Raw genomic sequence first — 12,220 nt, forward strand, 5'->3', positions numbered from 1 at the left:
CTCCCTGTGATTCCCCTCTGTGCCATCTCCTCTGATCCTGCCACTGTGTCCCACCCTGCCCCCGTGGCAGTGCCAGGCGCCTGGGAATGGGCACATGTCCTTGACCTTGGCTCCACGTGGGAGCTGGTCACGGGACTGGATCCAGGGCTGGGCCTGGATGTGGTCCAGCTGGGGTCACCTTGGGGTAAGGGATCTCCTACCTCCCTCTCCTGCCATCCTCCTCCTCCACCTTTCCAACCCCAACACCACCCTGGTACTGCATGTCCTTGCCATGGCTGGTCCCTGACATTCCCAAATGTCCCCATAGCACCTCCCTTTATTTAGGGGTGCCATGGGGATTCCCACTCTTCTAGCTTCCCAGTAAGTCCTATCAAACTGAAGACACCCTGGATAATAACAGGAAATCCTCCACCCCCATCACCCTGCTCCCAGCTTCCCCAAACTTTCCAAAACCCTGCTGAGATGGGGGTGACTGGAGTTCTGTTCCCCCTTCACAGCATCCTGGGTCCCCAGTTGTTCAGCTGGATCCCCGCCATCACCCACAGTGGGGATCAACATCTGGCATACCCCACTTCCCACCTACAGGAATTCCCACCTTACCCCTCACCTAATATTCCTGGAGGGTCCTGGTGTGGTCCTGCATGTGCTGGAAGATGCTCAGGAAGTGGAGCTGCAGGTAACACTGAGTCCAAAAAACAGGGAGAAGAGGGGAACTCCTGGCTCTTCATCACCCCACAGATGTCCCACAGCTTGGGAAACCCCGAGTCCACCCATACCACCACTACAAATCCACAACCTGGATGCAAAAATGAGCAGCAGATCACGATGGCTCCACCAGATCTGTGTCCCCCGGGGTGGCAGCACCAGATCCACGAGGCTCCTGTGCCCTGGAGGGTCTCTGGGGTCCCCAAAACACCATTTCCTCCCCGCTGGGGCAGGATGGAGCCACCCCATCACCCTCCTCCACCCCCTGCAGCAGAGTCGGCTTCCTGCCCTCTGCCAGTCTCATTTCTCCCTGCCGGAGCTGCTGGAGCGCAGGGACACAGCAAAGCCACGTCCCCAGACTGCTGAGAGAGGGACCCCCTGAATCCCAGACCCCTGAATTCCATGAGGCTGCCCCACTGATGGGATGGGGGGGCTCTGCCTGCTCTTGGTGGCTCTTTCTGCTGTGGCATCTGCACAAGGTACGTCGCTGTCCCCAACCTGGCCTTTGCCATCGCTCTCTTGGGACCTTGGGGTGGCGGAGCCACAGATTTGGGGGTCAGGGACCTGCTGCCTCCCTGGGATGGGGAAAACTGGAGGTCCTGGGGGGTCCCCAACAAGGGTGTCAGTGGTGGAGGATGCTGCCCCTCAACCCACTGGGATGGAGGAAAGGGTTCCCATCAAAGGGTGTCCTTAGGCTTGGGGATTCTCCTAAGCATTAAGCTCCCCCTGGAGCCCCCCAAAAGCACCCTGGGAACCCCTAAAAGAGGACCTAAGCCCTGAAAGGTGCTGTCAGAGCACCTACAGTCCTTTTGGGAACAGGGAACAGGGTGACACTCAGGACTTGAAGCCCATCCTGTCTCTCATGTACCCCCTGGATGGTTTTGGGATGTGATGCTACCTGTCCTCCCTCAACCCTGGCAGAATTTGGGATGGTTTGGCTGCGAAAATGTCTGCCAGGAGCTGCTTTGAGGCCTCAAATCAACGAGGAAATGGTCTCATCACCCTATTTCCGCCCTTCTCACACCTCCGTCCCCACCTGAAGCAGCTCATTCCCACCTTCTCCCCTCATCCCTGGCCTTTTCCTTGGACATTTTAACTCCAATCCACACCCCGTCATCTCTGGTGTCTCTTCCCAGGATTCCCACCCATGCAGCCCCCTGGATGCCTCACTTCTGGGGCTGAATCCTCCCCCCTGGAGGAGCCAAATGGGGCATTGTTAGGGATAACTGAATCATCCACTCACCTGTGGCTCTGGAATGGGTGTAGGCAGGTAGGTACAGGCAGGTCCAGCCCCTCTGTGTCTGCAGGGATGAACCGGAAGGCGGGAACAACACGGATGCAGGATGACATCCCAAATTTCAGCTCTTCCACTGCTGAGTCGTGTCCCAGGATTCTCATATTTAAGGCCAAATTCTCCCAGCAGATCTCACACCAGGATTTACCACAATTCCTGGGGCACACAAGCATTGATTTCTGGGATGCAACAGCTTCGTGACCACTTTGCCAGAGTCCGGGGGGATTCCCACTGTGCCACTCACAGCTGGGAGAATCCTCTTGGCCACATTCTGATGGGTTTGGGATGCACCCCTCCAAACTGGGAATCCTGGGGAACTCAGCCCCTTCATTCCTCTGCTCTTTATCCCCACAGTCTCCGCAGGAACGACAGAACCTCCCAATACTCCAACTGGGAACACCTCAGTGACACCGAGTGAGTGTGGGAGGGTGAGGGACACCCTTACACCCACTTTTTGGGATTCTGGGACAATGCTAGGTCACCCTTCCCGGTGCATTTCCCAGGTCCCAGAAGGCTCCGTCTGGCGGGAGGCCGGAGCCACTGCGAGGGTCGGGTGGAGCTGGAGCAGGAGGGGACGTGGGGGACAGTGTGTGACGACGGCTGGGACATTCCCGACGCCGACGTCGTGTGCCGCCAACTCCAGTGTGGCCACGCCGTGAGAGCCCATGGCAACGCCGCCTTCGGCCGCGGACACGGCCCCATCCTCCGGGATGAGGTGGGGTGCCAGGGACACGAGGGGGACCTCTGGGAATGTCCGGCTGAGTTGGAGCACGACTGCAGCCACAAGGAGGATGCCGGCGTGGTTTGCTCAGGTGGGTTTGGAATATTCTGGAGCCGGGGATGCGGATGGCACGTCCTCATCTCTGCACTCTTCCCACAGAACACCAGGAGTGGCGGCTCTCCGGAGGCCGGGATGGATGTGCCGGCAGGGTGGAGGTGTTTTTCCGTGGCACGTGGAGCACGGTGTGTAACAGCACCTGGTATGAGACAGAGGCCACGGTGCTGTGCCGGACGCTGGGATGTGGGGATGTGCTCCAGCGGCCTTCCTTTGAACACACACTTCCCGGGAAGATGATGTACCTGTGTGGGAACCTGCAGCCCTCGCTGGCGCAGTGCCTCTGGACCTTCAATAAATCTGCTCCGTGTTACCAATCTTGGGCCGCCGGGGTCATCTGCAATGGTACCAGATCCTTCCCGATGGGATTTGAGGCACAGCCTGGGTCCTGCCCTCTCCCAAGCATCTGATTTCTGTTCTCGCCCTTTCCAGGCTCCCAGGGTTTGGAGATACCGACACCCACGGCTGAGGTGACTGTCAGGAATGTCACTGTCCTGCACGGTGAGTGCCTGAGCCCTCAGCCATTCCCTGGCATCAGCATAAAATTCCCAGGAGGAAAGATTTATGTGGGATGAGCTGTGTCCGTTCTCTGCCCCAGCTGAGGAGAGGACCCCAACCTTGGGGACACCACCATGGGACAGTCTCCTCTTTGTCCTGTGCCTGGTGCTGGCGGTGCTGCTCCTGCTCTCCATGCTGGCCTTTTCCATCGCCCTGATAAGGCTGAGGAAGAGGAGAGGTAAGGAATTCTGGATCTGAAAACGGAACTGTGACACAATTCCTACTTTGCGGGCTTAGCTCAGCCATGGAGTGGGTGCATTCCCTTGTCCCCATAGCCATGTCCTCCTTGGGAATACCCACTCCAGTCCAGGTGACCTACGGCTCCCAGAGGCCCCAGGCACCCTGTGGGATCCCCAATGACTACAGGGAGACTCCCAACAGCCTTCCCAAAGGATCAGGTGGGTCTGGCAAGTCCCCCCAGTCTCTGTGGGGCCAGAGGTCCTGGCTGGTGACAGATGCCACATCCCCTTGTCACCCCCCCAGACCCTCTGGTCACAGCCATTTTCAAGGATTCTGATTCTGACTCGGAATATTATGAGTTCAGCAGCAAGCCTCCCGTCGCCCTGTCCACCTTCTACAGTGAGCATCCCACTTCCTCTGGGATCCCTGACACCCTGTCCCAGGATCCCTGTCACCCAGGATGTTCCCACTCCTCTCCCCTTCCCACAGACTCCCTGCGCTGCCATTCCAGGGGGGATTTTCTCCCTCTGAAACCAAGCCAGGACAGAATGGAGCCTTTCCCTGAGGATGGTATGACACAAGGGGGGGTCTATCCCATGGAAGGAAGGGTGGCCACCCCCTCTTCCATCTTCCTTGTTCCAGCATTTGATATCCTTGTTCCCACAGCACCAGCCAGGCCAGGTCCCACACTCTGCAGCTCCTCCAACTCATCCACATCCTCATCTATGGAGCCCTATTGGAATGGCAGCATTTCCCCCCCTGCCCATGACATTCAGTGGCCACCAGCAGCCACCAGCCATGGCTACGGCACAGGTGGGAAGTGTGGGAGCAGGGATGGAGAGACCCCAAGGATGGGAACAGGGGTGGGTTCAACCTCAGTGAGGAAACAGGACCACATGGAGTGGGAGCAGGGATGGAAAGTGCCAGTCAGTGACCCTGTTCTCCCAGTTCCCCCAGCTCCCCTGGAAGTGCCCTCCCCAGTGCCCTCCCAGCCCTGGGTACCTGCAGCTCCAGCAGATCCTGATCCTGATGGCAGCTCCAGCACCTCCTCAGGGGAGTGGTATGAGAATGTGCAGGAGACGGAGGCCCCCGCAGACCCTTCCTCACATCCTGGTGAGGATCCTGTGCTGGAGGTGGAGGACACAGGGAGTTCAGGGAATTCCCAAATCCTCCTGACAGGCTCTGTTTCTGCCGGCTGGTCAGATCCATCCTGTTCAGGGGAACACGTGGAGGATCCCAACTCTTCCGAGGGCAGCGACTATGACGACATCCAGGGCTCTGCCTACTGAGCCTGTCCCACTGCTCCAGAGGCCAAATCTCCTGGAATTCTATGGCTATGTCCTCCAGAATTGTCCAGCCATCTCCTCTGCGCTGCCATTAAAAGCTTTTCCCACCGTGCCACTTGTCCATAGGGGTGTCACCAACCCTGCAGTGAGACCAGGCCACCAAGTGCTCCCACTTGTCCACTAAGTGACGCAAAGATGGCCAAACATCCTGCTCCCAGCCCACAGGAGCAGGGAAGGGGGTAGCAGGGCCCTGATTCAGCTCCATAGCACCAGGGGTAGAAATTAAACTGCAGGAAGGGGGGACACAGAAATCCCACGTGTCCCCCCAGAGCTTCCCTACACCCTTCTAGGATGGTCCCCATCCCGGGAACATGCTGTCCATAAATCCTGTCCAGAAAGGCTCCAGAGATGCTGGAAGGGAAGTCACTGAGGTGCCAACCCAAACCCACTGGATGGTGCCCTATGGGGGTGGGATACATCCCCCAAGTCCTTCAGCATCCTCCAACCCATCTCTATCCCAGCAGGAAGCAGCTTCCTGCAGCCAAGCCCCATTCCAGCTTTGGAATTTGGGGGTGCTCCCAGCTGGAAGGGTGCACAGCACCCACCCATTACCCCGGGATTGGGACCCCTCTGCCTCCTCCCACCACCCCACTTCCCGCTGCCCATCCCAAGCCAGCTGCTCCCGTTCTGGCCCCGCCGTTGGATTTCTGTCTGCCCGGGGAAGAGGTTGGGGTTCATCCGCACCCCAAGTGGAAAATGTGACCCCCCCCCCCCCCCCCCACATCCTCCAGCTGTTTGCTGAGCGAGAGGCCCCACACAAAGGAGCCGCAACAACGGAGGAAATCCCAAAATAGCAGCAAAACCCCGACAAAGGGCACGGGGCGAGGCAAGGGCTCTGAGGGGAGCGGGCACAGGGTGGGCACTGGGGGTGCCCCAACCCTGCTGCTGGCTCCCGGTGCTGGGGGGAGCTGGGAGGGAGGTGATGGTGTTGGAATCGCTGGGATTGTGGCATGCACAGGCCTGGGGGGATCGATGAATTGGAGGAAGTCCTCATGCCCTGGGGAGGTCCCAAAATCCAGGGGGTATCAATGTCCTGGGTGGGAACCCAGTGTCCAGAGAGGTTGCATTGTCCTGAGGGTGCTGATTCCTGGGAAGGCACCAATTTCCTAGGGATAACAAAGCCCTGGAAGGTACCAAAGCTCTGGAGGACACCAATTCCCTGGGGATCCCAAACAACCTGGGGGCACCCGTTCCCTGGGGATAGCAGTGCCTTTGGAACGTGACAACCCGGCCCATGGTCACCTAGGCAAGGTGTCACCTCCATCTCCACATAGCCACATCAATGCCAGACGTTCATCCGAGCTGCTCCCGCCCGGAAAATCCCCCTTTTCCTCATCATTGTGATCCCAGCAGCGTGCCGACAGCCGACAAGCCCCTTCTCGCTCACTCCAAAGGCAGCTCCTGCTTTTTAAAAGGCTCCTCACGGCAGGCAGCGTTGTCAGCACTTCCCAGCGACCCCCAGACTCCCCCCCGGGAAGGGATTCCAATCATCCCGAGCTGCCACAGCATGCTCAGGATGCTGAGGTGACTCGCAGTGCCCGAGGCAAGGCAGATGCTCAATCTGAGCCCAAATCCTCTCCCTGAGATCTCATGGCTTCCAGAGCCAGTCACAGCTCTGAGGGAAGGGCTGGACCCAAGACACCCCATTATCCATGGGGGTCACACTCCCCTGGATAACAGGATCTTTCCTAGAGGGACAGTGTCCTGGGATGTTTGAGGTGAATTCCAAATTTCAGGTTGATTTTGAGGGATTGCAGCTTGCAGATCCTCCACTGAGTCCCGTGGGAGCAGTCCTGGGAATTGCACCCCTTTTCTAGGGAATTTTCAAACCCAAAGTGGATGGAGGGCAGCACCAGGACCCTCATGTGGGATATTCCAACAGGGCCTGCTCCCACCAGAATCAGCAGGACCCCTGGGATAACCCAGATGGGAACAAGTGATGGCTACAGGGAGCACCCAGATGCTGAGATCCTGCTCCAGAACTGGGGACTGAAGCATCCATGGATGGTGGAGCAGGATGGAATGGGAAGCTCCATCCATCTCTCCTTTCAACAGGAATACCACAGAGTCAATGGAAAACAGCTGCCTCATTAGCATGCTTGACCTGGATTCAGAACAATTAATTAGGGCACAATCAATTAATGCCTCTGCCCTGCCCAGCTCCAGCACCGATGGTGCCCCACGTGCCCTTGCAGGGATGAAGGGTGTCCCTGGAATGCCAGAACCCGGGATACGCCTGGTTAAAACCTTCCCCCATCCCATTCCTGGGGGTTATCACAGGATTTTAGGGGATGTCATGATGGGCATCAACTCCTCTGCAGCCCTGGGGGGTTCAGGGACCCCCAAATCTCCCTTGGCACTGGATATATTCACTACCTCCCTTTCTCAGAGCTGTGGAGACCCTGGGATTTGGTGGGGGCTGAACCCCACAAGTTTCTCACCCCTTTCCTCTCGTGCTTGGTGGGACCCAGGGAGGCAACGGAGTCTTCAAATGGGCCCAGAGGTGACGTCAAAAAACCACAGAGGGAGGAAAAACAGCCGGTTCCTGCCTGGGCCCCCTCCCTTGCCTGCTCTGGGCCGGGCAGCGGAGGCGGCGGAGCCTCCGGAGCCTCCCGTGCCCCCATCCCACCAGTGGAGCCCATGGCAACCTGGCTGCCCATCCTGTGCCTCCTGCTGGGAACATGGGGTGAGTATCAGGCACCCTGACCTCGGCACACCACTCAAATCTCTTGGCAGAACCCGAATTGCTTTTCCCTCTCCAGGTGGGATTGGCACCTTGAGTGAGCCACAGTTTGGGGCTTGGGGTGGGAATCACCCTGGTGACCCCCTAAACCCCCACCCACCTGGCTCTGGGGGTCCCCAGGGTGCCAAGATTGAGCCAGTGGTGTTGAGGGCAGCCAGGTGTTCCCCCCATCCTCATTCCTTGCTGGCTCCCACCCTTCCCTCAGTCCACATGGCACCATTCCCAAATATTCCACCCAGGAACACGGCTAATGAGTGGCAATTCGCAGGGCCCTTGTCTTTTCTCAGCCCTAAAGATCCCCCAGCAGATGAATGAGGAGGCAGCAAATCACCTTTCCCCTGCAAAAATCCCAATTTTCCCACTAAATCCCCCTTTTCCCCAAAATAACCATCAACGGGCCGAGCAGGTGAGCCGCTGTCCCAAACTCAGGGTCCCCAGGGCGGGATGCAGGATTGACACCCCATTTCCGCTCTTTCTCACAGCCATCCCTGACCATGGAGGAGCCACCTGGATCCCTGGAGGTGAGAATTTGAGGAGCAGCCCTTTTGGAATGCCTCCACATCTCCGTGAGCATGGCGGGTGCTGGAGTTGCATCATCCGGAAGCGGCATCACGGGGTCCCAGCTCAGGCCCCCACATTCCCCTGACCCTTTCATGCTCCCATTCCTTGAGCTGCTTCCCAAGACCCCCACCAAGGGCTTTTCCATCGTTCCCAGGGTGAAAACCCACTGGAAAGAGAAGGAAAGCCCCAGATGGTGGTGTTTTCCTGGTGTTTTCCCACAGAATCCATCCTGAGACTTACCAGAGGTGGCTGCCGCTGCACTGGGATACTGGAGGTGAACTGGGAAAACCAATGGAGACAAATTTGCTGGGAGAGTGTGAACATGGATGACCTGGGTTGGATCTGCCAGCGGCTGGAGTGCGGCCCCGTGATCTCTGAGCCCTTGGAGCTCGTAATTCCTGGTGGGAAAGGGCCACAGAGTCAGCCCAGGAGGTGCATCCAGTCACAAAACTCACTGGGATGCTACTGGGAGCTGGAAAACTGCACGGAGCATGCCCTTGTTGCCTGTGGAGGTGAGCCTGAACACCCAGCCCAACCACCTCAATCCCTAGGGATCATGCGTGCTCATGTGGCCTCTCTCTTCTCATTCCAGAGCCAGTGAAAACCACACCCAAGCCCACACCGGCACCCCTGTCCACCACCCTGGAGCCCATAGGTAAGCACCTCATCCCAAGGAATCCATAGCCTCAAATTTGAGAACTTCCCACTAAATTATAGAAAAAAATCCCATTCCCATCCATAACTCTTCCTCTTCCATCACCAATCCCTTTCCAGGACCCCCCAGGCTGCGGCTCGTGGATGGGAATTTCAGCTGCTCTGGCTTCTTGGAGCTGCACAAGCAGGGGCTGTGGGGGACCGTGGCGAGCATCCCGCACATCCAGGCACACCTGGTCACCCTCATCTGCCAGGAATTGCGCTGTGGCACTGCTGGGAACAGCCACGGTGAGCCGGATCCAGGGATCCACCTGCCAGTGAAGTGGGAGGCAGTGGATTCTTGTGTGAGCCATTCCCTGCTGGACTGCTTCAACAGGACCAGCTCCCGAGGGAAAGCACCCACCTTCATCACTTGCTCAGGTGAGACTGGTCCTGGAGCATCCATGATTTCCTGCTCTGGTGGGATACCCCAGTGGGATTTTGGGGCTGGAGCAGGGAATTAGCCCCATCCCAGCCTGCCCCATGGGCCCCATCCACCCACTCCCACTCTTCCTCTCCGGGTGCGAAGGCAAAACAGGAAATCTCAGTTTTCGGCAGTGCCGAGCGTGGCAGTTCCGAGGAGGATGAGCCAGGGAGGCAGAGTGGCCATGGCAGCATCCCAAATTCCAACTGGGGGTGGGGAACACTGGTAGGGACCAGGCTGTGGGCATCCTGCTGAGGGCAGCTCCCTGAGCAACTTCCATGCCTTGGGCATCTCCCTGATCTGATCAACTCCCCACCTCGGGTATGTCTCTGAATATCTTCCCTGCCACAGGCATCTTCCTGTTTTTCCATGGTCATCTTCCCTGCCACGAACATCTTTCCCTTGCTGTGAGCATCTCCCTGTCCTTTTCCATGAGCGTTTCTCTGGAAATCAGCTTGGTGCCAGTTCCATGAAACAGACAGCCAAGCCATGAAGCTCAGAACAGGTTCTTTGTGGGTCCTGCCATCTGCCCCAGATTGGAATCCCATGGGATTTGAGGGTTCAATGGGCTGTGACAGCTGGCAGAACTGGATTCCGTGCTGCATTTCCTGTGGGAAGAGTTCAAAGCTCCTCCATGCCTGTCTCTGGTTTGGCTCAGTCCTTGTGGCACAAGGGGAGATGCTGGGAGAACCCCTGTACCAGGAGCTGGTGCTGGGAGAAGGAGGAGCATGTGCCAGGGGTATCCCTGTGGATATCATCCCTGTCTGCCTGCGGGTCCAACTCCTCTTTCCCTGTGGATCTGGCTCTTCTTCCCACAGGTCTGACCCATCTCCATGTATGACTCCCTTCTCCTTGTGGCTCTGACCCCACTCTATGGATCTGACCCTTGTCATTCCATGGATCTGCTCCCTCTCCTTGTGGATATCACGCCTCCCCATGGGTCTCACCCTTCCCTGTGGATCCAACTCCTCTCCCTATGGATCTGCTCCTCTCTCCCACAGATTCCCAGCCACGGGCCCTGCGGAGGCTGGCAGCCGGCCCCACTCCGTGTGAAGGGGACATCCAGGTATTCCACGAGGGACAGTGGCGGGACCTGTGTGACTCTGGAGCAGTGCAGCGAGACAGGCGTGGCCGGCAGATCTGCCGGGAGCTAGGCTGTGGGAATCTCACTTCCAGCATGGAAATCCGGGAGCCTCCCTCAACAGGAGTCACTTGTGGGGTTGGTCCCCTGCACCTCTGCCAGCCCAAGCTTGGGAATATCCAGAGCTGTTCCCGGACCAGAGTCGTGTGTAAGCCATGTGATCCGTGAGGTGTTGGGAGCTGGAATTCCCACACCTATGGAACGGGCAGGGATAGGGGGACCAAATCCATGTGGGATTTGGGCTCCTGGCAGGGTAATGGATACTCACATCCCAGCACCAACCTCCAGCTGGGCACATCTGGTGACATCCATGCTCTTCCCAGGCCAGAACTCAAAGCCGCTTCCCACTGGAACATCTGCTGGAACCGTCGTGAGCATCTGCTTGGCCCTGCTTCTTTTCCTCATCCTTTCCCTGATCTGTGGCCCTCCTGCCTATCGGAAGCTGATGAAGAGAAGTAGGGGACAACCTTGGGATCCTCATCCTTCTTTTGTTCCTTCTCCCTGTCCACCACCCCAACCTGCTGGGTCAGGGCTGGCAGCTCCATGGATGCTTCCCTAAACTCCTTGAGGGGGGGAGGATTTGGCTGCTCAGCCTGACAGATCCCCCCTTTCCCATTGTCCTCAAGTCTGTCCCACATGGATTGTGGGAGCGGGAAGAGGGATTAAGCTCCAAGCAGACACAAAAGAGCAGGTGGAGGATTCTGAGGGGGGGATTATTGGGAAGGGGGGCAATATTCGGGATGACATATGGGGCTGGCAGGGGGGAAGCAGCTGGAGGGAGCATCGGGAAGAGCCTTGGAGATACAATTCCCCCTCTCTTTCAGTCTCCAAGAAGAAGCAGCGCCAGTGGATCGGCCCCACAGGACTCAACCAGACAGGTGAGCAGCAGCTCCCTGAGGAGCTGGGAATGGGATTTGGAGTTTCTGGGGATGGATTTGGGATGTTGCCCCCTGGATCCTGGCTCAAGGGCCCTGGATCTTGCTTCCTTTGGGGATATACCTCATCCAGGAGATGTGGGTCTGAAGTAGGGACCAGTTTTACTTCAGTCCCTTCCCGGGGTGGGTTTGTTCCCTCCAAGCTGCTGTTCCAGCCCCAAAATTCCAACCCCATTGTCTTTCCCAGTGTCTTTCCACCGCTCCAGCACCGCGCCAAGGCTTCGGGGACAGGGAGGGGACAACGACTACGCTCAGCCTCCCCAAAAGAGCTCCCAGCTCTCTGCTTATCCAGGTAAGTACTGGAAGCAGCTCCTTCCCGTTCCTTTCCAATGGATGTGCATCCAGTGAGCTGCATCCATGTCCTCCACAGCTCTGGAAGCAGCGTGCCGGCGTTCCAACCCTCCGGATAACTCCTCGGACAGTGACTATGACCTGCACTCTGCCCGCAGGCTTTGATTCCCTACTTCCCAAAGGAGCTGATCCCACCTCTCACCTCAGCTTTGGGAGCATCCCAGCATTTCCAGCACCCTGCCAGGAGCACTTCCCAGCCTCCTCACAGGAGAAAAGGAGGCTTCTGTTTTTTTGGGTTTTTTTTAAAGCTATTTATAGGAATTTAAGAGGTACTGGGGTGCAAGGAGGCCTTTGAAAGAGTAGGATCACCAGTTTAGACAAAACCAGGATAGAGTTGGGATGATGGATAAAGGATAGGGATGCAAGGGTGAGAATACTGAGAATGAGTCTGAGATATTAAATAACCAACAACTGTAATAAAATTAGGGTTTTGTACTAGTTACATCTTGTCCTC

General features: G+C 57.5%; 2 protein-coding genes across 2 annotated transcripts; both read left to right on the top strand.

Annotated features, from left to right (window-relative positions):
* The first annotated feature begins 1,129 nt into the window (after positions 1-1,129).
* CD6 (CD6 molecule) lies at positions 1,130-4,861 on the top strand. The gene is made up of 12 exons (XM_062495480.1): positions 1,130-1,184; positions 2,363-2,413; positions 2,503-2,811; positions 2,880-3,179; positions 3,267-3,335; positions 3,433-3,570; positions 3,668-3,790; positions 3,876-3,971; positions 4,062-4,193; positions 4,269-4,385; positions 4,530-4,685; positions 4,752-4,861. Exons 1-12 carry the CDS (start codon positions 1,130-1,132, stop codon positions 4,859-4,861), a joined length of 1,656 nt encoding a protein of 551 aa, XP_062351464.1.
* A 2,697-nt stretch (positions 4,862-7,558) lies between these two features.
* Positions 7,559-11,871, top strand: CD5 (CD5 molecule). Its single transcript, XM_062494714.1, has 10 exons — positions 7,559-7,604; positions 8,144-8,182; positions 8,444-8,734; positions 8,815-8,877; positions 8,997-9,296; positions 10,341-10,628; positions 10,804-10,935; positions 11,305-11,358; positions 11,603-11,707; positions 11,786-11,871. Exons 1-10 carry the CDS (start codon positions 7,559-7,561, stop codon positions 11,869-11,871), a joined length of 1,404 nt encoding a protein of 467 aa, XP_062350698.1.
* Positions 11,872-12,220: the final 349 nt, after the last annotated feature.

This window comes from Cinclus cinclus, chromosome 6 (assembly GCF_963662255.1).
Source record: "Cinclus cinclus chromosome 6, bCinCin1.1, whole genome shotgun sequence".
Classification (NCBI taxonomy): domain Eukaryota; kingdom Metazoa; phylum Chordata; class Aves; order Passeriformes; family Cinclidae; genus Cinclus; species Cinclus cinclus.